This window comes from Clupea harengus, chromosome 2, assembly GCF_900700415.2.
Source record: "Clupea harengus chromosome 2, Ch_v2.0.2, whole genome shotgun sequence".
In the NCBI taxonomy this organism is placed as follows: domain Eukaryota; kingdom Metazoa; phylum Chordata; class Actinopteri; order Clupeiformes; family Clupeidae; genus Clupea; species Clupea harengus.
In genome coordinates, this window is record NC_045153.1 from 3930969 (window position 1) to 3955968 (window position 25000).

Genomic DNA, 25000 nt, shown 5'->3' on the forward strand with positions numbered 1-25000 from the left:
ACACACACACACACACACACACACACACATATACACACACATATCCCCTACTAGAGCGCATAGCGTCTCTGCTTCTTATCTCATAAGACCATACACACACACGGACACACATACACACACACACACACACATATACACACACGGACACACATACACACACACACACACACACACACACACACACACACACACACACACACACACACACACACACACACACACACACACACACACACACAAAACTCCTCATATGCATCTCAAACATCCTTTTGTGACCATGTCTGCCCAGGCCCCCCCAGCAGTGGATAATACACAGACACAACCACCAATAACGGCTGTGTTCAATTCAAAAACACCATACACACAACCACCCGACTGCCAAGCAGATTACAGAAACTTTGGATGAAATGATTTGCCAGGACCTCTTGCCCAACTCAGTTGTTGAAAACACGGGTTTCCGTAAGCTCCTAACTGTCACTGCACCATGCTACAGGGTACCCTCACGCATGCATTTCTCACATGTACAGTTGGACCAAACCTGTACTGTGATGTTAAAGCAAAGGTGAGGAAATCCCTGTTCAGCATGGAGGGCGATGTGGTTCACTGTACCACAGACATTTGGACAAGCTGGGGGGTTCAGACAGTTCATAAAACTTAGTTCAGTTACAATTGAAAAAAGAGAGATGAAAAGTATAGTATGAGGAAGTGAAAATATATTCCATATTTAATAACATAATAAATGAATATAATGAATCAGTTTGAAGCTTTGAAAACACACCAATTGCATTACCAATGAATATTAGGCTAAAAAAAAACACGTGCCTGATTTAACATGACTTCCAGCATAAGCCACGCCCACTTATGGAATTCTATCCCAATCCAGATATAAAGACAGATCATTTTGTTGGTTTAACAGATAGAAATACAGATACAGATAATGACCTCTAGTTTGTATATGTGTATGTATCTCTTTTTGTGTGCTCTTTCCACCTAAACCATTTGTGTTTCTCACTCTGCAGCTCCTGTGACTCTGGATCCCAACACTGCACCCCCATGGCTCATCCTGTCTGAGGATCTGACCAGTGTGAGACGTAGTGATGAGATACAGCAGCTTCCTGATAACCCAGAGAGATTTGATGTGTGTGCCAGTGTCCTGGGCTCTGAGGGCTTTAACTCAGGGACTCACTGCTGGGATGTGGAGGTTGGAGAGAACACATGGTGGTTTGTGGGTGTGATGACAGAGTCTCTCCAGAGAAAGGGAGACTTTTTCTCCATGAGTGGACGGTGGTGTGTGTGGTATAAAGATGGTAAATATAGAGCAGAGTCTACACCACATCCCTCCACTCTCCTCACAGTGAAGCAGAAACTCCAGAGGATCAGAGTGCAGCTGGACTGGGAAAGAGGAAAACTGTCATTCTCTGACCCTGATAATAACACACACCTACACACTCTCACACACACTTTCACTGAGAGAGTGTTTCCATACGTTGCTATGGGCTGTAAACTCTCTCCTCTGAGGATGTTACCAGTGAGAGCGTCAGTGAAAGTAGAGCAGCATAGCAAGTGATGATGTCACTTCTTTTTGCCAGGTTAATAATGACCTCTTGTTCCACCGCCAGGCCCCTCAGGTCGTCTAACTTAGGGCTCCTGGCAATACCCCCAATCAAAGCTTAAATCCAGGGGTGGTCGTGCTTTTGCTGTTGCAGCTCCTAGACTGTGGAACAGCATCCCCCTCTCTATAAGATCAGCCCCCTCTATTGACTCCTTCAAGTCCAGGCTCAAAACCCACTTTTTTCTTTATCCTTTGGATCCTCCTGATTTTAGTTGATTAGTTGAGTGTGTTGCTTCTGGTTTTCTATTTGATTTTTTTTGTGATCTAATTGTTTTGTTTCTGTTTTTCTATTTGTTTAGATTTTTTATTGTGATTTAATTGTACAGCACTTTGGTCAGCATAAGTTGTTTTTAAATGTGCTTTAGAAATACATTTTACTTGACTTGCCTTGTTCATGCTGTTAAAATGTATACATGCATTAACCATTCTGACTAATCAGTTGTATTGTTAGTTGCCTTAAGAAAATCCTGGAGCAGTCACGTGATCTGAACTCAAATTGAAAGCAAACATCTTTGACAGAAATGTATTGTAAAAGATATTCCTAAACTACTTACTTTTATTTTCTAATCCAATGCTGATGGTGACGCAACATGGTTACAGAATTGGGCCTGACAGAAATGTTAATAATGATTTGTGCAAACATTTGATTCTGATTTATTTTGATTTAAACCTTTCTGAAGATGCAAGGAATTATCATTCTGACAGTTTTGTAAACAATTATGTGTAATTTCAGATTTTTAAGCCTCCTTTAAATTATGTTGTACCCCTTGTTTGTATCCAAAAGAAGGGAAATTCACTATAAAACATAAATGAAACATACGTACAACTAGTGCAAATCTTAATCTCAGGAATATTAGAATTTTGTGAATTTTAAAATGTCTTAAAAACTATTTTTTCTTCAGTCTAAAATGAGTGCTGTGATTTATGAAGAAAATGCACACCTATTCATATCAGTACCTGAATGACTCTATTAAATGTGACATCTGACAACTTTACCTTTTATCTTATCAACTTTAACTTTAAGGAGTCTTGGACATTCATCTCAAAGGCCCTTTCATTTTTGACCAGAGACAAAACAAATGTAAAATTATTTGAAAAGGTCCATGAAAATACTGCTGACTTTATTTAGTTTGATATTCCATCTAATTGTATTCTTGTTTGTTTTTATTTGTTTGTTTTGGCTGTAATTCACAGATAAACTAAGAGGTGTAATTTTACATGTTCATTTGTTCATTGGTTCATTGAGCTCTCTTGAGTGTTTTGTCAGAGATCAGAGACCATGGTACTTAGCTTTCCTCCCAGACTACTGGAACAATACTGACATCTTGTCGTCATTTGTCTTTAGTTATATCCCAGCATGTTTCACAACTGTCCCAATACCATGTCCACTTTTTCAAAACTCTTGAACTCTTTTAATGAAGCCACAGACATTCCTCTTTAACCCTCCTGTCATCTTCACATTCTGAATACACCCCGTGTCCAGCTGGGTCAAAATGGCCCGCCTTAATAATAATAATTAAAAAATATATTTTTTACAGTAACACCAAATCTATTTTGCCTGAAGTAACAACTTGTCATTCACCACTAATTGTGTGAATACCTGAGGGTTCCCGCTTCACCATTTTTGTGGTGTATTACTGACTCTGATTATGATAATTTGATTATGATTTTGACAATAATAGTACCTTTTTTTGTACAACTTAAATGTAAATATGAATAAAGGCAACATTTCACTTTTTCTAATGTTGGGGTCAATCTAGGAAAAGTCATCAAATTTCAAGTTTAAAAAAAATTACTCTGATTTTTTCTGCTTTTAAACACAGTGACCGGGTCATTTTGACCCAAAGACAACAGGAGGGTTAATCACTCCATCTCTCTGTTTCTACATCATAGGAGGAAACAGGGTTAATCACACCGTCTCTCTGTTTCTACACCATAGGAGGAATCAACAGGAGGATTAATCACTCCATCTCTCTGTTTCTACACCATAGGAGGAATCAACAGGAGGGTTAATCACACCATCTCTCTGCTTCTACACCATAGGAGGAAACACAGGGCTTTAAAAACACTTTCTGTATGTTCTTCATGTCATATATATGTATAACATGTACATGTATAACAAAACAAAAGACAACGGAGAACCAAAATCAGTCTAGGGGTATAACAAAACAAAAGACAACGGAGGACCAGAGCAGCCTCGACTGCCGGCTGGTCAGGGTTTTTATAGCCAATCAGAAACACACCCGTCCTCAACCACCTGCTGCAGAGACAGAGATAAAGAAAAGCAGGGAGAGAGAACAGGCAGTTCACGTATTGATTTTCATAACTGTATGAAGAAATTGTCTGTTCAAGAGAGAAGAACAGCAAAGGATTTTTTGCATGCAAAGATTCAAGACCACCTGAATTAGTAAGCCAAAGACTGGACACATAATATTATCATCATATCATTATCATTTCTCTCTCACTTCGTAAATTCCTTTAGTTTACTTTATTAAAGTGCACCCAATGCTATTTGTTGTGTACATGCTACGTGTGTGTGTGTGTGATTGATCCACATGATCTTACATTAATGACATTCTGGTGTCATTGTTATTATTATTTCATCACACTCCTATGAGGACCGAGTAGAATTATCTTACCAAATGTGACACGTTCACCAGAGTCCAAAAAATGTAATTAGCCAAATTAAATACATTTCCCTCAATTTATTTAACATATTAACAAATATCTGAAAATACGTTTTAAATCCGCCCTGAAAAGCACAAAGACATCGTTACCCCAGTTAATAAAAATAACATTTAATTTACGCCCATTAAACATATGTAGATGTTATTTACAAATATCTTTTAACTCTTTTCCCGAGGATGAAATGTTCTTCTACTATTATCAAACATATCTTATAAAACATTTTGAAGAGGGAGCTGTTGATCAACCCCAGAGGGAGCTGTTCATCAACCCCAGAGGGAGCTGTTCATCAACCCCAGAGGGAGCTGTTCATTAACCCCAGAGGGGGCTCTCAGCATTCATAACAGGCAGTACAGCTTCCCTCTAATGATGAACCAGAGGCCATCAGAGAAGGGGTCCCCCGACCTGGCAGGTACTCCTGCCTTACGCCATGTGGCTTGGAGCTTTGCCTCCGTCAACATACTCTTGGAGCTTTGCCTCCGTCAACATACTCTTGTTCACTCAATTCAACTGCAGGCCATCTGTGACCACAAACACGGCTTCTTAAATATCTGCCTGGCTCTGTCTGTGCTGTCTGGGACCCCAGGTTGAGCACAGAATATGTCCAGAAGAAGCAGACTCCCTGGTGGTGGTGGTGGGGTTATTCTACATCATTGGTGATGGAGGTTATTCTACATCATTGGTGGTGATGGAGGTTATTCTACATCATTGGTGATGGAGGTTATTCTACATCATTGGTGATGGAGGTTATTCTTGCCTTACGTCCTCCATCTGTTTAATGACATCATGTAGAGAGCCTGGTCAGAATGCTGTGCAGGACAGGAACAGGCACCTGGCAGAGGTGAGGTGTGTAATGGGAGTGGGCCCTTGGGATGGTGATGATGATGATGATGATGATGGCCCAGAGGAGACTGATCTTCCTGAGGGCCCTTGGGTGAAAAGAGATCAAATATATGTAAGTTTGACAAGGCAGATGTGCTCATGAAATAAATATGTGCAGAGAGTCTGTGGTGCTTCATGATTGTGGTACACAGGTCAACAAGCAAAGCCAACAGTAGTTGTGTCCTGCTGTGTCTTCGCTGCACAACATGCACTTTTCTAATAGTGATGAGGAACCATCAGACCTGTAGAACATTTGTCTATGTTTATCTTGTTTACCAAATGATCATATGATCAGTTTGAATAGCTTGAACTAGGCCCTGCGTATGCGTATAGTCAGAATAAATTAGAATGACGAGCGAGTTGCCTGTAATGCCTTTACAAGTTCCCGAGTAAACTAACCATACGGAATTCTGAATCAAGTGTCACTCGTCTTTCAACAAGACCCAACAAACAAGCTATAATGTATGCTGCATATCACAATGCTTAACAGTTGCTTGGCGATACTAGGATCACTCCTCTCACGTAACTCTTCCTCGGGTCTGCATTTTGTAGAAGTAGTCCAAATAACTTAACAATGGATCTAGCTGGTGTTGCCCTCTTTAAGAGATAACTAGATGCCGCTTACCGCCGGGAAACACGTCTATTACTTGGCATGAAAGTGTACAGCTCCTCTTACTAGCAAATGCTAGCTAACTAGCTTGTGACATACAAGTGAATGGCTGAACTTAGCTTGTTAGCTTACTAGCTATCGCTACAACAGCCTACAACTATAACACACATGTATCACAGATATTTCTACAAGATCCCAATTAACTTATTATACAACTATAATGCTACAGATACTCACATTCATATTCGTTGCTGGGGCTAAAGTTGCGAGAAGCAACTGCTGCGACTGCAAGAGTTGCAACTGCTGCTACGTTTGTTTGAAACATTTGGAAAGTTGGCAATCGCCCGTTGCATCTGGCATGCAGTTTTCCATGAAGTGAGGTCTGGCTGAATACTGGAAATGTTCACCCGAGTAGTAGGCTAAATCATCTGGTTACTGTTGTGTACTGCTAAATTTAAACATTTAAATGTACTGCATACGACTTAGTACTTTTCCATCAAGACCTGTACGATGGATCTGTACGAGCAGAATATGGTACGGAGTTTCGAACATTCTGAGTGACAAGTTATAAGAGTCACTGGAAAAGAGGTTAATTTGTCAAATGTTGTGGGAACGACCAATCGGATTCCTCCTAAACCAAAGTCCCGCCCTCTAACTGTTCCCTGAATGGTAATGTTATACGGTGAGCTCTCGAAGGTCAGAAGTTATTTAAGAGTCAGATCTAAACTCTTAAATTAAACAGAAGTGTTGGGGGTGAACAGTGTAGTGAATCGAATGGTAAATGCAGGGGTAATTTGGCTCTGTACTACATTTGTCCAACTTGTGAAAGGTGAAGCAAAAATTGTTAAGTAGAAGGAAGATTTTAACTGAAGTTAAAATGGATTTCAAATTAGAAGAGGATTTCAATTGTTCTGTGTGCTGTGAGGTCTTCAAGGACCCAGTTATCCTGTCATGTAGTCACTGCTTCTGTAAAGTCTGTCTGCAGAAGTTATGGAAAACCAAAATATCCAGGGAATGTCCAGTCTGCAGGAGGAGATCATCAAAGGAACATCCTCCCCCAAATCTGGTTTTAAAGAACCTGTGTGAGACCTTTTTACAGCAGAGAAGTCAGAGAGCTTCAGCAGGGTCTGAGGTGCTCTGCAATCTGCACAGTGAGAAACTCAATCTATTCTGTCTGGAGGATAAGCAGCCTGTGTGTGTGGTGTGTCGGGACTCAAAAACACATAAAACCTACAACTTCAGTCCCATTGATGAGGCTGCAGTAGATATTAAGGTAGGAATGCTCAGATGAGTTTAATAATGCTTACACATAATGTGCTCTATAAAGAATTAATTAGGAATTAGATATGCAGATAGATGCCTCCATAACTACTTAATGTCAACACCAGTAGAGTGCAAATCTTTACACCTGTGTTTACTGCAGTAGTTGTTACCCAGTAAAGTGTGTGTGTATTTCAGGAGGAACTCAAGATCAAACTGGAGCCTCTAAGAAATAAATTAAAGACCTTTGAAGAAGTTAAACTCATCTTTGACCAAACATCAGTGCACATTAAGGTGAGATATGGACCAGATTAGACACAGGAGTTTTCATTTCAGCAACAAGAAAAATAACTTTTTTATTACTGTGTGTGTGTTCATCCAGACTCAGGCCCTAAACACAGAGAAACAGATCAAGGAGGAGTTTGAGAAGGTTCACCAGTTTCTACAAGACGAAGAGGCAGCCAGGATAGCTGCACTGAGGGAGGAAGAGGAGCAGAAGAGTCAGATCATGAAGGAGAAGATTGAGAAGGTGAGCAGAGAGATCTCATCTCTTTCGAACACAATCAGAGCCATAGAAGAGGAGATGGGAGCTGATGACATCAGATTCCTGCAGGTAAGAACCAGTCTCGTTTTTCTTTTTTCCTAAACCAGTGTCATTAACAGGAGTAAATCATTTCTGATTCCACAACGAAAACAGATTAATACACTGTATGTATGGAAATTATAATAATATAGGGTTCCATGAACAGTTCAGTGGCTAAAAAGCTATTCATTATGTAAACAACACACTCTGGAATACAGGTTCTATAGTAGTTTATAATAATCTGACAAACCAATTCACTTAACCATAAAGATGGCAAGTAATACTGATTTAGAAGTTCCTGTTTTTCATATTACTTGATATATTAATTAATGATAGTGTTGAGATCCTGGAAGCATTACTGGCAGTCATAGTTTGCTTAAGTTTCCTTTAAAGTAACACTATGCAACCATTTTTGGCATCATCCTCAAATTCATTTTGATAGCATATGGTTATGTCAAGGACAGATAAATGCCTATGTCTTTAACACTAGCCATCCAGGATATGCCCTATGTAGTTCTGTGTACCGGGCTGGAACACCCTGCAAAAATGGAAGAAAAGCTTTCACAGCATGACATTGTCAGCTATACTGCCAAAAGACACCAGTTAGTGTGTTGGCAAGCTTTTTTCAGTATCAACTGGGTTGTTGGTGGTGTTTGCAAGGTTTTTGCATGCCTTTAGGTTGTTACCTTGCTAGTTTTGGAACAGAACTCCTTATTGCTGCTTTAAGTGGTTAATGTTGGATAATTGAATGTGTTAATGCAATGCTTTACATCTTTTGTTCTTTGGTGTTTTCCAGAACTACAAGCGCACAGTGAAAAGGTGAGTGATCTGCCTCCTGTCTCTCTCTTCTCTGTGGTTCTGAACCCAAACCCATAGCAGCACTGACTCCTGAATGTTATTCCAGAGCCCAGTGCACACTGCAGGATCCAGAGAGGGTTTCAGGACCTCTGATCAATGTGGCAAAACACCTGGGCAACCTGAAGTTCAGAATCTGGGAGAAGATGCAGGAGACAGTCCAATACAGTGAGTACTGACTGAAACACACAGAGAAAGAGAGAGAGAGAGAGAGAGAGAGAGAGAGAGAGAGAGAGGGCAAGTTTATTAATAGGGCACATTTCATCCACAGAGGCAATCCAATGTGCTTTCCATAAATAAGAGCAGAAAGAACCTCCAACAGAAATCTGAGCTGCCAAGCGGAAGGGGGCAGTGGAGGACAGCTGGAGGTCTACGGGTGAAAAAGAAAATGAGTCAGAACTGTCTGGGATATTTCAGTTGAGTTTAAAAATTGATAAGGATACAGTAAAGCTAAAACACAAGACATTGTTAAAGTGAGCAGAATGCAATTGAAAGTTTTATTAAGGATGCTCCAGTGAACTGTTTCTCCAGTGAACTTTATCGTTCTAACATGTCGATAAACAGAGGATTTAGAATGACTGAGGGAGATGTCATCTTCCATTGCTATGGATGTGCCGAGGTGTGTGGTAATGCAGCCCTCTACACACATACACAAACACACATCATTTTGAGGGGCCGACCGGTCACCCCACATTATTGGGATGTAGCGACTGGACTTGGTGAAGATGTGTGGACAAACACAGCACAGGAGATGGTAGCTTTCTGATACAAAATATATACATTTATTTACAAGGGCTCTAACACCCCAAACATAAAACAATAACTCAACATACCGGCCGTACTCACAGGTACTCCAGTACTCTGCACCCTGGGCAGCTGCTTGTCCTACTTAGGCCCAATCTCAGGCACCTGTTCGGCCCAAACCAGGCCCCAATCTAGGCACAGACACTAACCTGAAATTAAGCACATAAACTGGCCATAGACAAAAAATACCTACGTACACTAAGCACAACACAAGGCACACAAACACAGTACAGAGACAAGACACAAGACAAGGCACTCAGAACAAGGCATACAAAACAAGACGTACTGCCTTTCACCTCACGCAGGTAGGCAGGCAGGGAAAGCAGTACACCTGTTTCTCCCTAAGTTCTTTCGCCGTGCTGTCGAACAGTCTCTCTCAGCCAGTCTCTCCTCTGCTGAACAAGAGGCACCGTTTAAATAGGGTAGCCCACTGGGCTTAATTAGTCCAATGAGCTCGTCTTGGAGCCTACCAGTGTCGTGGGGAGCACAGAACCAACTATTGTGGCGGGGGGGTCACAGTCTTTTAAAGGGGCAACAGCCCTTTTCTTGCCACGGTGGGAAGGGAGGAAATTCACCTTCTCACAAATATGCACAGACACACACGCATGAAAACAAACACACACACACACACACACACACACACATACAAACACAACTCCCAATATGTTTCTCAAACATCCCTTTGTGACCATGTTTGCCCAGGCCCCCCCAGCAGTGAATAATACACAGACACAACCACCAATAACGGCTGTGTTCAATTCAAAAACACCAAACACACACAACCACCTGACTGCCAAGCAGATTACAGAAACTTTGGGTGAAATGATTTGCCAGAACCTCTTGCCCTACTCAATTGTTGGAAACACGGGTTTCCGTAAGCTCCTAACTGTCACTGCACCATGCTACAAGGTACCCTCACGCATGCATTTCTCACGTATAGTTGGACCAAACCTGTACTGTGATGTTAAAGCAAAGGTGAGGAAATCCCTGTTAAGCATGGAGGGCGATGTGGTTCACTGTACCACAGACATTTGGACAAGCTGGGGGGTTCAGACAGTTCATAACATTTAGTTCAGTTAAAAATAAAAGATGTAAAGAGAGAGATGAAAAGTACAGTATGAGGATGTGAAAATATATTTCATAATTAATAACAAAATAAATAAATCAGTTTGATGCTTTGAAAGTACACCAATTGCATATACAGTATACATACAATATTAGGCTAAAAAATACAACACGTGCCTGATTGAGCATGACTTCTGACATAAGCCATGCCCACTTCTGGCCAGATACAAAGACAGATCATCTTGTTGGTTTAACAGATACAAATACAAATACAGATATTGATCTCTAGTTTGTATAGGTGTATGTATCTCTTTTTGTGTGCTCTTTCCACCTAAACCATTTGTGTTTCTCACTCTGCAGCTCCTGTGACTCTGGATCCCAACACTGCACACCCATGGCTCATCCTGTCTGAGGATCTGACCAGTATGAGACGTGGTGATGAGCAGCAGCTTCCTGATAACCCAGAGAGATTTGATGAGTATGCCAGTGTCCTGGGCTCTGAGGGCTTTAACTCAGGGACACACTGCTGGGATGTGGAGGTTGGAGAGAACACAAACTGGGTGATGGGTCTGATGACAGAGTCTCTCCAGAGAAAGGGAGACTATACCTCCATGAGTGGACGGTGGTATGTGGGTTATGATGATGAGGAATATGGAGCATATTCTCCACCACAGACCTCCACTCTCCTCACAGTGAAGCAGAAACTCCAGAGGATCAGAGTGCAGCTGGACTGGGACGGAGGAAAGCTGTCATTCTCTGACCCTGATAAAAACACACATCTACACACTCTCACACACACTTTCACTGAGAGAGTGTTTCCATACTTTAATACTGCCTGTAAACTCTCTCCTCTGAGGATCTTACCAGTGCGAGCTTCAGTGAAAGTAGAGCAGCACAGCAAGAGATGATGTCACTGCTTTAATGGGCTTTAATCCATTGTGTGATTTTAGTGAATGAGAGCTTTGAATGATACGAGGGAAAAGGCGTTGTAAGAAAAAAATGGGACGTTTCAGGAACGTTTCTTGTGTTTGATGCAGCAATCTGGCTTAAGTCCAGTAAAGAGCTGTAACAAAGCACATGAATATACTCAGGATTCAGCAGTGTAGGTCTGAACAACAAGCATCTCAAATTATAGCCATATATACTGTTTAACCCTCATGTAGTGTTCTTAACATGGCTACAGAATTGACCGGCCTGACAGAAGGGTTAATAATGCTTTTTGCAAACATTTGATTCTGGTTCATTTTGATTTAAACCTTTCTAAAGATAATTGTCATTATGATGAATTTCAGATTTTTAAGCCTCCTTTAAATGTTGTTGTTCTACATATTTGTGTTCAAAATAATGGAAATTCACAATAAGATATAAATTGAACAACTAGCGTAAATTTGAATCTCAGGACTATTAGTATTTCCTGTGTTTAACAATGTCTTTAACAATTAACAACACACATTGAAAATATGCATCAAATATCCATCATGAAATCAGTCATTTTACATTCTAAAATGCCTGGTTTGATTTATGAAGAAAATGCACACCTATTCATATCAACACCCAACTGACTGCATTAAATGTGACATCTGACAACTTTACCATTTATTAAATCTCTAAGGAGTCATGGACATTCATTTCAAAGGCCCTTTCATTTTTGAGACAAAACTAATTATTTATTTGAAAAACAAATCTCTATAACCTTTAATATAATAGTAGCAGTAGGTGGGGTTAAGGATGTCATGTGGTCGTACAGAATTGCAGAATATGGGTCCAAGATGTTATTATTCCAGAGCCCAGTGCATGTCTTCTTGAATGTGCCTGCCACACAGTCCAGTAAATCACATGAGAAATAAGTTTGATCGTCTACCACAGAGCTCTTCATGCAGAGAACTTATGAACAATAACAATAGTCTCTGCAACTGACTTTACTTACACTTGATATTTCACACGTCTTTGGTAATTTGTTTTATATATTCATCATATAAAGCTGTGTCTATGATTCAGATAATTTAATCAGTGCATTTTGAACTACTACTACTAAATTTAGTATTACAAATAAACAATACTGCCAACTGGTGACCACATTTCAGCCAAAGTAGCTGAGACTCAGTCCCACAGACTAGACCCATCACAGGATAGATGTTGTGTGTGTGTGAGTGTGTGTGTGTGTGTGTGTGTGTGTGTCTGTGTGTGTGTAGCCTCACCACTAGATGTCACTAAATCCTACATACTTTGTCTTTAAGTACTTAGTACTGAACTCAGATTCAGTTGTCCCTCCCTCATTCCCCTCACTGATATCAGCAGAGAGTCAAGAGACGGCACACAGCACATTCACCACAGCACACAGTAATAATACTATGGAAGAGTATATGATGTAGTGGTAATGTACACATGCCATACATTAAACAGATTCAGATCCACTGCATCATATAACAGAGGAGATGATGAGAGCCTTGATGAGACCCTGACTCAAGATTCCATGCACACGGTAGGAGTGATGACATCAGTGTGGCTTGTCCAATCAGAGACCAGGTCCCTCCCTGTCTGTCTGACTCTCCTATCGTGGCTCTGTGTTTCCGTAGTGATGTGAGTTTACGGAAGTGAACTGCAACGACCGAGCTGCATTATCTGTGCGAGCTAATGTAAGGTTGTGCGGTGTTGGGAAGAGTTGTCCACTGGTCGATTAGGACGGTTAAATGCTCTCAATACTCTGGTTTGTCTTTACTTACTAGAGCCTAACTTGCCACACTATGGGTTCATCTGGAGGTTTGAAGAAGTTTACTTTACAACACAGTTACTCACAAATGTAAACGAATGAAACGTAGAGAAGGAATCATCTCTCTCTCTCTCTCTCTCTCTCTCTCACTCACACACACACATATAATCTCATGTAAACTTATGAACTGGACATTGACTGTTGGAAGATGTATTATAATCCTATTGATCACCTTTCTAACAGAAAAGGAGAAAACTCACTTGAACCCTATTCATCTCCTCTTTAAAACTGATTTTTTTAAGTCTTATTCATTCATTTATTCATTCATTCATTCATTCCCTGTACTGTGCACAAAAGGGACCTCAGGTTTCACTGTGAAGATGATTTTAAAGCTTGTGTGATTTATGAATAAATGTCCAAAGATGCACAAAAATCTACTCCAGACCAACAAAATAAATGGCTCTGGTTATGAAATAAGGTATCCAAGTGCAGACATTTCTATGTTAGCATGAGAAATAGAATAAAATGCTCAAATGCACATTAGCGATCTACCCATAATGCCATAGTTTGTGTGCACTTTGCAATCATAACACACTAGTGATTCTGCAGCAGATTCAATACTCACATTTTTTACAGTCTAAAAGCTACACTGACCAACGGCAAATGGAAGAGACCTTCTTACAGGAGAGATGTCAGAGAGCTAGATCAGGTTTTGACATTAAGGAACCTGTGTGAGGCCTTCTTACAGGACAGAACCAACATTAAGGAACCGGTGTGAGACCTTCTTACAGGAGAGAAGTCAGAGAGCTTCAGCAGGGGGTCTGAGGTGCTCTGCAGTCTGCACAGTGAGAAACTTAAGCTCTTCCGTCTGGAGGATAAACAGCCTGTGTGTGTGGTGTGTCGAGACTCAAAAACACACAGAAGCCAGTTTCAGTGCTATTAATGAGGCTGCACTCGATCACAAGGTAGAGGTATTAACATGATACCAACAGGAAGTAAATGAAGTGTTCTCAAAATACATAAAGAATAAAGGAATTATAAAATAATAGAAAAGTCCTGTATTATTAGTGTAAACCAGTGCAGGTAGTGCTATTATTAGTGTAACTATTGCCATGGGTGATAGTAAGTAAAGAGTGCACATCATTTAGGAGGAGCTCAAGATCAAACTGGAGCCCCTAAGAAAGACCCTGAAGACCTTTGAAGAAGTTAAACTAATCTGTGATATTATATTAAGTATAGTAATTAAGAGTATCCTGTAGTCCTGAAGTCCTGTGTTATTAGTGTAACAATATCTACGCCTGTAACTATGGCGATGGGTGATAAACAGAAGTAAATTGTAATTTAGGAGGAGCTCAAGATCAAACTGGAGTCTCTAAGAAAGACCCTGACAATAATAACTTCACATTCATTTCTATGGTACATGCTCACGTAATAGAGACACGTCTGTGGTTAAGCCTCTAAGAAAGACACTGAAGACTTACAATAATAGCTACACATGAAGTCAAGTAATAGGGAGATTGACATGTCTGCGGTTAAGGCTGGATTATCTGTTCACCTGTGTTTGACATGTCTGCGGTTAAGGCTGGATTATCTGTTCACCTGTGTTTGACATGTCTGCGGTTAAGGCTGGATTATCTGTTCACCTGTGTTTGACATGTCTGCGGTTAAGGCTGGATTATCTGTTCACCTGTGTTTGACATGTCTGTGGTTAAGGCTGGATTATCTGTTCACCTGTGTTTGACATGTCTGTGGTTAAGGCTGGATTATCTGTTCACCTATGTTTGACATGTCTGTGGTTAAGGCTGGATTATCTGTTCACCTGTGTTTGACATGTCTGTGGTTAAGGCTGGATTATCTGTTCACCTGTGTTTGACATGTCTGTGGTTAAGGCTGGATTATCTGTTCACCTGTGTTTGACATGTCTGTGGTTAAGGCTGGATTATCTGTTCACCTGTGTTTGACATGTCTGTGGTTAAGGCTGGATTATCTGTTCACCTATGTTTGACATGTCTGTGGTTAAGGCTGGATTATCTGTTCACCTATGTTTGACATGTCTGTGGTTAAGGCTGGATTATCTGTTCACCTATGTTTGACATGTCTGTGGTTAAGGCTGGATTATCTGTTCACCTATGTTTGACATGTCTGTGGTTAAGGCTGGATTATCTGTTCACCTGTGTTTGACATGTCTGTGGTTAAAGTTGGGTTTGGCATGTCTGCGGTTAAGGCTGGATTATCTGTTCACCTATGTTTGACATGTCTGTGGTTAAGGCTGGATTATCTGTTCACCTATGTTTGACATGTCTGTGGTTAAAGTTGGGTTTGGCATGTCTGCGGTTAAGGCTGGATTATCTGTTCACCTGTGTTTGACATGTCTGTGGTTAAGGCTGGATTATCTGTTCAACTGTGTTTGACTAGGGTGACAGACGTCCTCTTTTGCCCGGACATGTCCTCTTTTTGAGACCTAAAAAATGTGTCCGGCAGGGATTCCAAAATCGTCAGGGATTTTGTCTTGTCGGATATTTGTGTTGCTTTTCCCTGGGTCTTTCACAAACTAGTGTTTCAGAGAAGTCACCGCCTCATGTTTGGCTATGGAAACACGCCCGTGATCATAGATGAATCATAATACATGTTGAAGAGTGCCTTATACTATATAAGTATGCCCTCAAAATGGCAAACCTATCTCTGTCTGTTTTCATTATTTTGGGAGAGGGAAATAGTCAGTAGCAATATATAACACAATTATATGCTTATCCTACAAAAACTATGGAAAATATAAAAAAAAAACTATTCAATTAAATGAATAATTTCTATTTTTGTCATATACAGATATGCAATGATGATCGCTGGTTAATATATATCTTGTTGTCCAATGTCAAGTCTCTATTTGATCATGTGATGAGACAATACGATATAGCTAGTTTAGGCACAAAATCTGAACGTCAAGACCGACAGGTTGACTGAGCACAGCCAGAGGCACAGCACTCCTGCAAGCCGAACGTTGCCTTTCAAACATAAAAGTGGTGATGCATGATATGCTTTTTCAATGGACAAGATAGCCAGCCCATTCAGCCTCTCCTGCTACTTGCTGCCCCTCAGGTAGGTCTTAATGAGTTTCAATTTGGAAAGGGATCACTCGGCTGTTGCCACTGTCACAGATGTCAGAAGCAATAGCAGGGCAGTGCACACCTCACCGAAGGTGGATGTTACGGAGTGATAATCCACAATCAGCATCTTGGCAAGTTGGGAGACTGAGGACTTCTGAGCAATCTCTCAATCACTCAATCACTCTAAAACAGGCCCTGAATGATAGGAGTTGTGCAGGAAACGTTATTGCTATGTCCCTGTTGTAGTGGTCAGACATACGTTTTGCCTTGTCATATAGCTCATCATCGCCTATGAGCTGATGACCACTACAACAGGGACATAGCAATAACGTATCCTGCACAGCTGCTATCATTCAAGCTGCCGTGTCCCTATCCATGTTTCTGATAGCTTTCTCTTTGACCTGTCTACTTTCCCAATACTATAGCCGAAGTAACTAATTCCACCATAAAATCCAACACATGGTTGGTAATATATATATATATATATATATATATATATATATATATACATATACGCCTAATGGTGTGTGTGTGAGTGTGTGTGTGTGCCTCATAACTAGCGTGCACTAGGGCCCGTCATAACTGCCTTACACCACTGTGCTACACACTACCCTAGTGGCTTTGATGGAACCTCTAATGGTTTAGTGGCTGTGATGGAAATTGTAAATACACTGGAAATGGCAAACATAGTGGTCCTTGTACATTGTTTGTAATTGACCACTTTTCTATGCATTTCCTGTATATAGCGTATCTATTATATTATTATTATTATTAGACTATTTATTTTTATATTATTTTGGTCTCTATTGGTAATGCATTTCATACCTTTTTTCATTTTTCAAAGGAAACCAATAGAACTTATCAAACAAAATTATAATAACTATGTTGGATTTATGTAATAAATAGAATAGAATTGTTTTTCTGTATTTGTGAATATTCTGTGTTCTACTGATGGTTACTGAGTGTGGACGTCCACCCAGTTGGCTGGGACGTGCTCCTCCTGGGCAGTAGTTTAGTCAAGTCTTTTGAAGGCTCCAGCAATCAGACACTACACAGAGAATAACCTTGGCTGCTCGTGGAATCACAGATACGTATGTGTATCTCTCTCTCATAGGACAGTGTGCTATCAAAATGAATTTGAGGATGTAATAACAACTAGCTACCAATAAAGATACAGTATGTTTAAAACAAACACTAAAACCAAACATATTATTCATTTTAGACACATTTCTAACTGACTGTGTGTTTATCTCATCCAGCAGGGCGTAGTGCTGAGTTAGATGCAGGGGGAGTGTAAATACTTTAAAGGGCAGAATTGTGTAAATATGCTGTCACTGTGGGTAAGGATCTGTTCAGTGGAAACACCTAGATGTTTTCTGCCCCTCCTCTCATTTCCACATAAACAAACCTGTACTCTGATGTGGAATTGGGTTTCTACGTGTGTTTGTGCATGTGTGCGTGTGTGTGTGTGTGTTTGTGCATGCGTGCGTGTGTGCGGGTGTGCATGTGTGTGTATGTGGGTGTGGGTTGAGTGTGTGTGTCCAGGCCCGGGGTGGGTAATCGGGAGAATCGGGAGAGTTCCCGGTGGGCCGCTTCACTTCTGGGCCGGTCGAGAATTAAATTTTTTGATATTTGTCACGTTAGTCCATCTTCTCTTAAAGTAGGCTACACACGTTCCGCATTCTGACACCGCAGCCTCTGCATGGGTTGTACCATGCGAGGGAGTTCTCCCCTCCTAAATAGAGTTGGTTGGGTCCATAGCCCGTCTTTTCAAAAAAAGTTTTCTCAGATAGGCTACCGCCGGGCCGGCCCTACCGCAACGATATGCGTCAGGGAGGATGGATGTGAGGAAGGGGCCAGGAGGGGCTGAAAAAGCCAGGTTGAAAAAAAGAAAGGCATTGGAAGAGGATGCTGCCAAATGTGGCAAGCTTACCGATGTATTTTCAAGAGGACAAACACAAGTGGCAACTGGTAAAGAGAGACATAGGCCTAATGATTAGCAACGTAACTATATCGTTGTCAACCTAATCGCAAGCAAAATTATAAATTGAATTAAAATATTAGCCTTTTTATATCACCCAATATATGGCGATCCATAGACTTTGCAAATATTATGCAAATATTGATAACAAAACTCAAACTTGATCTGTGTATGCAGTAAAATGACTCTTATTTTTTCTTTGTAGCTTCTGAGCAGCAGATAAGCCAGTCTCCTGCTGAAAATGATGAGCCCGAAATGTGCAATGAGGAGGCCATGACTTTAGGGACAGGTAGAGAGGATAATAGAGTAAACAATATGAATTAAAGTTATTTAATGTGTTGAAAATTATGATTGTAAAACAGTGCCGTGGTGGTCATAGAGCAGAATTGCAGCTACAATTGTCATTGGGCCTGTGTGCAGGGATGGGTATCATGTAAGGTCAAGCATCATGAAGGCCAGGGTGCAGGTGCAGGCCAGTGGAAAGTAACAAGCAGTCAGGAGGGGGGTCACTCACTCACACCCACACACACATAAGCACACACACAAGATGATGGCAGTCAAGGTCAGACCAGGCCTCCAAAAAAGTGATACCAAGCAAATTGGCAGGAGGGTCTATCTCCCTCAAAGCAAAAGTTCCCCCGCAACAGGTGAGCGAGAATATTCTGAGTGGCCAAAAGCGTAGATAAAATATGAGGAGATATAAGGGAATATTCTGATTGGGTCAGTATAGATGGAGGTTGAAGATCGTGACTTGCAGAAAGTGACGAATTATGAGTATAAAAAGTAAATGCATTGGGTGTTTTAGTCAGAGCTGCTCCATGGACCACCGCTCTCGTTTTGGATGAAATGTCTGCAAGGATGGAATAAAACTTCAGTTTATCGCACTCTGGACTTCTGACTCTGATTGAAAAATTACTTTAAGATTTGGAAACAGTTGTTAATTCGCTACAACAAATGTAAGAAAGAGCAGTATATGACTGTACTTGATGAACCAATATGCATTGTTTGCTCAGAAGTGGGTGTAGTAAAGGAGTAAATCACCACAATATAATACCCACGCAGAAAAATTATAATGACCATGACAATGACGGCCCCCATGAGGTCTCATTCCAACAAATCTGGCCTACTGCCTAATCTGAGTCTGACACCCCTGCTATATGCCCTTCTGCCATTTAATACTCTCACAGTACAACCTCCTCACAGATGCTTATCATGTCATTGGGTTAGCATATAAGTTTCTGTTGACATTGTCCATCACACAGGTTGCATGTGAGAGAAGCTTCTCAACCTTAAAATTTGTGAAGAATAGGCTACGAAGCTCATTGAGTCAGGACAACTTGGAGGCTTTCATGTTAATGTGCACAGAGAAGGAAATCCTCATGTCTATAAGCAACGACACAGTTATAGATAAAGTGGCTGAAACCAGTGCACTGCTTAGGCGGTTACTGATGCTGTAGATGCTGTTGGTGGTATTTGCAATGTAACTGTATACTGTACTGTGAGTTGAACTGTAAACATCAGTTCAATATGCCTCTTTATTGAAGAGTGGGATACGTTTCAAATGCTTTATTTAGTTATTTCTGCTTTTGTTAATTTATCAACCTATCCTTGTGGAATAGTGGAATGTTTTTTTGTTAACTTCTCAGCTTAAGTGGATTATTATTTAACCTTTTTAATTTGTTGAACCATGGTATTAATAAAAAAAAAACTACAGAATAGTAAGAGCTGAACTGTTGCTTCATTCATCCAATTTCCACTACCATGGAAAAAGTGGGCCGGTCTTGGGCCTGAAATTCCCGGGCTGAAAAGTGGCCCCACTCCGGCCCTGTGTGTGTCTGTCTTTGTGTGTGTGTGTGTGTGTGTGTGTGTGTGTGTGTGTGTGTGTGTGTGTGTGTGTGTGTGTGTGTGTGTGTGTGTGTGTGTGAAGTGTGCGTATGCGTGTTCGCGCGTGTGTGTGTTTGGCACTGATGTCTCAGCCTTGAACATAACAGAAATGACTCGATGAGAGAAAATGGTGTAGAAACTGATTTCATAGTCTGATCTTTTATTACTCAAGCAGGTAATGTTAAGGTTGTCAGGGCTTTAACGGAAACACTTACAAACAAATTTGTCGTATGGTGGAACAACACAACTACTCAGTGCCTGAGCACATCACTCCATAAACAACAACACAACTACTCAGTGCCTGAGCACATCACTCCATAAACAACAACACAACTATTCAGTGCCTGAGCACATCACTCCATAAACAACAACACAACTACTCAGTGCCTGAGCACATCACTCCATAAACAACAACACAACTACTCAGTGCCTGAGCACATCACTCCATAAACAACAACACAACTACTCAGTGCCTGAGCACATCACTCCATAAACAACAACACAACTACTCAGTGCCTGAGCACATCACTCCATAAACAACAACACAACTATTCAGTGCCTGAGCACATCACTCCATAAACAACAACACAACTACTCAGTGCCTGAGCACATCACTCCATAAACAACAACACAACTACTCAGTGCCTGAGCACATCACTCCATAAACAACAACACAACTATTCAGTGCCAGAGCACATCACTCCATAAACAATAACACAACTACTCAGTGCCTGAGCACATCACTCCATAAACAACAACACAACTACTCAGTGCCTGAGCACATCACTCCATAAACAACAACACAACTACTCAGTGCCTGAGCACATCACTCCATAAACAACAACACAACTATTCAGTGCCAGAGCACATCACTCCATAAACAATAACACAACTACTCAGTGCCTGAGCACATCACTCCATAAACAACAACACATTACACTGTTAAAGGATATGTTTGTCAATAAACATATTTGAAACAAAATATGGAAAGCAGACCTACTGCCAGTGTCTCACTATTTGATTTGTAGGCTCTTTGCAGATTTTGTTCCAATTTTCTCAATTTCTTTTCAGTATTTCAAAATGAATGAGCTGTGGGAGCGTTTAGCAGCGATTATCATAGACATATACATGTATACATGTCAATGGCAATTATAGCCTGACTATCGAGATTCCAAGTAACATGGAGACAAAACTGTTTTGGGTACTCCACGTAGATCATAAACCCTTGAATATAAAAACGACTCAGTGAAATCGGTTGAGAAATGCAAACATTATAGTGCTTTTTATCCAGAAAAAACCGCAGCTCCACCGTTTACTTGCGTTTGTTTACAGGCCAGTCTTCACCTCTCCAATATGACGGCGACGTTGACACGCGATCCAAATCATAGACAAATATAGATGTCTATGACCTCTGATCAAAACATGCCTATATATGTCTTCCAAAGGCCAATGGGGCGTCTATGTATAAATGTCTATGGTCTTAAGAGTCTTCTGATGACGCAGAGGGAGAGAGGGGGCGGAGTTGTGCAGAGAGTGTGAGAGAAACAGACGGCAGCTTTGTTCCACGTTAAACTATTTCAAATGTTCTAGCAGGTTAGAATCTAATTTAAAAACATTCAAACTGGACATAGTTGTTTTCATAAAGACGTTGGAGAGGTTGCCATGCTTGCATACATCAGTTAAAACAACAAGAGGACTCCGAAACCGACTTGATTTTTCAAACTCCTGAAAGTGAAAGTAAAGTTTGGGGAAAAACAACGAGAGGGAGGCTTGCACTAGATTTATATTTACTCTTGGAAAATGGCTTCGAAGTTAGAGGAGGATTTATCCTGTCCTGTGTGCACTGACATCTTCAAGGACCCAGTTATTCTGTCATGTAGTCACAGCTTCTGTAAAGTCTGTCTACAGCAGTTCTGGGAAACCAAAGGATCCAGAGAATGTCCAGTCTGCAGGAGGTCATCAAAGGACGAGCCACCAACCAATCTTGCATTAAAAAACCTGTGTGAGACATTTTCACAGGAGAAAGGTCAGAGAGGACCACTCTGTAGTCTCCATGGCGACAAACTCAAGCTGTTTTGTCATGATGATCAGCAGCTTGTGTGTTACTCGTGTCGAGACTCAAAACTTCACAGGAATCACAACTTCAGTCCCATTGATGAAGCAGCAGTTGACCACAAGGTAAGTTTGATAACCACAAGATTTTGTATTGAATAATTAACAAGCTATAGCCCGATATTTAGTCCCTTAATTATTAACAATGATTTGCTTATCACAATATTCAAACTCCCTGTAGTGGCTGTTATTACTGTAACTCAACACTAGGTGGCAGCACCATTATTTCACTCCTTTGCCCCCTCAAGAAGGCCATCCAAATGTGTTCACAAAACATTCAACTGAAATGTATCCATTTGTTGCTTTCGTTGTGACAATCCATGTTCTGCCAAAGTCATATTTAAAAATCTGACTGAGTATTGCTGTAGTCAAGAGGTTCACTGACATGTGAGACTTGATTTGTCTATTATTGTCACATTCAGGACTTTTCATAAATATGCCAGCAAATGTTGGAATAGTCACCAACACATCTGAGGGGCGTCACACATTGTTTTGTATGTAAATGACAGCTGTATTATTCCCTCTCTCTATCTCTCTCTCTCACTCTCTCTCTCTCTCTCTCTCTCTCTCTCTCTCTTCCAGGAGGAACTCAAGGTCAAAGTGGATCCCTTAAAGGAAAAGCTAAAGGCTTTTGAAAAAGTAAAACTCACCTATGATGAAACAGCAAAACACATTAAGGTGAGAGTCAGGACTCAAGCATGAGTAGAATATCTACAGACGTTGGAAGAAGCTTTTATGAAGTGTGTTAATCCAGAGGAATTCCCTAGTAGACACTTTCTCTGTTATTGACCTTATTCCAGACTCAGGCCCAGCACACAGAGAAGATGATCAAGGAGGGGTTTGAGAAGCTTCACCAGTTTCTACGAGATGAAGAGGCAGCCAGGATAGCTGCACTGAGGGAGGAAGAGGAGCAGAAGAGTCAGATGATGAAGGAGAAGATTGAGAAGATGAGCAGAGAGATCTCATCTCTTTCAGACACAATCAGAGCCATAGAAGAGAAGGTTGGAGCTGATGACATCACATTTCTACAAGTAAGAACCATCAACTGTCCTTATCATAGTGTGTGTGTGTCTGTGTGTGTGTGTGTGTGTGTGTGTGTGTGTGTGTGTGTGTGTGTGTGTGTGTGTGTGTGTGTGTGTGTGTGTGTGTGTGTGTGTGTGTGTGTGTGTGTTTATAAAAAAAAAAAAAAAAAAAATAAAAAAAAAAAAAAAAAATACTGTCCAGTCTCTCCAAAAGCACATTTGCGATTGAGGTCGATGTTGAATCCGTGATGCGAAGAAACTCATAAAATCAGTCCTGCACTGCATGGTTGCTGTCGATAAACCTGAGCACAAACACCAGCTGTGTCTGAGTGACAACATCCGTGGTCTCGTCAGCTTGAATGGCTACATAGTTCGTCCACTTCACCTCCTCCACAATGCGTTCCCTCACGACCGCTAGCATACACTCCAGTAGCTGGAGTAGCTCCAGTAGTAGTTTAGAACAGTCTTTGATGTGCCCTTGAAAACTGTAGCATTTTTTAGATGCTTATTGAATACTTCGTCCAACTGTGCCACAAAGTCGACCAATCCAAGAGAAATACCAGGGTTGGTGGAGCCCTCCGTTTCATCCTTGCCTCGCAGGGCTAACTCAAAAACACCACAACATGACACACACTGGATGAGCCGGTTTAGGATGTGCTGGTTATTGCTCACCTCATCGTTGTGGCAGTGCACTGCTAGCCTGTATCCCATATCCAGTTTAGGGGCAATGTTCACCCTCCCAACAGCAGAGAACTTCAGACAGCTGTCCATGTAGAGCTCCGACTGCTCATGTTTCTGCACCTTTTCAGACAGATGGTGCATGTCTGTAACTTCAGTAGTTGACAGATGGTGCATGTCTGTAACTCCAGTAGATGACAGATGGTGCATGTCTGTAACTCCAGTAGTTGTAGACAGATGGTGCATGTCTGTAACTCCAGTAGTAGTTGACAGATGGTGCATGTCTGTAACTCCAGTAGTTGGGACAGATGGTGCATGTCTGTAACTCCAGTAGTAGTTGACAGATGGTGCATGTCCGTAACTCCAGTAGTTGTAGACAGATGGTGCATGTCTGTAACTCCAGTAGTAGATGACAGATGGTGCATGTCTGTAACTCCAGTAGATGACAGATGGTGCATGTCTGTAACTCCAGTAGTAGACAGATGGTGCATGTCTGTAACTCCAGTAGTTGACAGATGGTGCATGTCTGTAACTCCAGTAGTTGACAGATGGTGCATGTCTGTAACTCCAGTAGTTGACAGATGGTGCATGTCTGTAACTCCAGTAGTAGACAGATGGTGCATGTCTGTAACTCCAGTAGTTGACAGATGGTGCATGTCTGTAACTCCAGTAGATGACAGATGGTGCATGTCTGTAACTCCAGTAGTTGTAGACAGATGGTGCATGTATGTAACTCCAGTAGTTGACAGATGGTGCATGTCTGTAACTCCAGTAGTTGTTGACAGATGGTGCATGTCTGTAACTCCAGTAGTTGTTGACAGATGGTGCATGTCTGTAACTCCAGTAGTTGTAGACAGATGGTGCATGTCTGTAACTCCAGTAGTAGTTGACAGATGGTGCATGTCTGTAACTCCAGTAGTTGACAGATGGTGCATGTCTGTAACTCCAGTAGTAGATGACAGATGGTGCATGTCTGTAACTCCAGTAGTTGACAGATGGTGCATGTCTGTAACTCCAGTAGTAGACAGATGGTGCATGTCTGTAACTCCAGTAGTAGATGACAGATGGTGCATGTCTGTAACTCCAGTAGTAGTTGACAGATGGTGCATGTCTGTAACTCCAGTAATAGTTGACAGATGGTGCATGTCTGTAA

The 25000-nt window shown here is 41.1% G+C and overlaps 3 protein-coding genes and 1 long non-coding RNA gene across 4 annotated transcripts in view; 3 read left to right on the forward strand and 1 right to left on the reverse strand.

Annotated features, from left to right (window-relative positions):
* Window positions 1-1567, forward strand: part of LOC116223436 (zinc-binding protein A33-like) — a 20361-nt gene extending 18794 nt beyond the window's left edge. The window contains exon 6 of the mRNA XM_031580087.1: window positions 1020-1567. Coding sequence (XP_031435947.1) covers window positions 1020-1567 — 548 coding nt within the window. The remainder of the gene's footprint in view (window positions 1-1019) is intronic.
* A 2735-nt stretch (window positions 1568-4302) lies between these two features.
* Window positions 4303-6330, reverse strand: LOC122133403. The gene is made up of 2 exons (XR_006152737.1): window positions 6027-6330; window positions 4303-5226 (listed from the first exon to the last, which is right to left on the reverse strand). It is a non-coding gene; the product is annotated as an uncharacterized LOC122133403 (long non-coding RNA).
* A 193-nt stretch (window positions 6331-6523) lies between these two features.
* Window positions 6524-11477, forward strand: LOC105911463 (E3 ubiquitin-protein ligase TRIM35-like). Its single transcript, XM_031580916.1, has 6 exons — window positions 6524-7062; window positions 7248-7343; window positions 7432-7662; window positions 8429-8451; window positions 8537-8655; window positions 10717-11477. The coding sequence occupies exons 1-6, from the start codon at window positions 6667-6669 to the stop codon at window positions 11262-11264; spliced, it is 1413 nt and encodes a 470-aa protein (XP_031436776.1). The 5' UTR covers window positions 6524-6666; the 3' UTR covers window positions 11265-11477.
* A 10060-nt stretch (window positions 11478-21537) lies between these two features.
* Window positions 21538-25000, forward strand: part of LOC122133399 (nuclear factor 7, brain-like) — a 6668-nt gene continuing 3205 nt past the window's right edge. Inside the window, exons 1-3 of the mRNA XM_042709540.1 lie at window positions 21538-22213; window positions 22730-22825; window positions 22948-23178. Coding sequence (XP_042565474.1) covers window positions 21836-22213; window positions 22730-22825; window positions 22948-23178 — 705 coding nt within the window. The 5' untranslated portion in view covers window positions 21538-21835. The remainder of the gene's footprint in view (window positions 22214-22729; window positions 22826-22947; window positions 23179-25000) is intronic.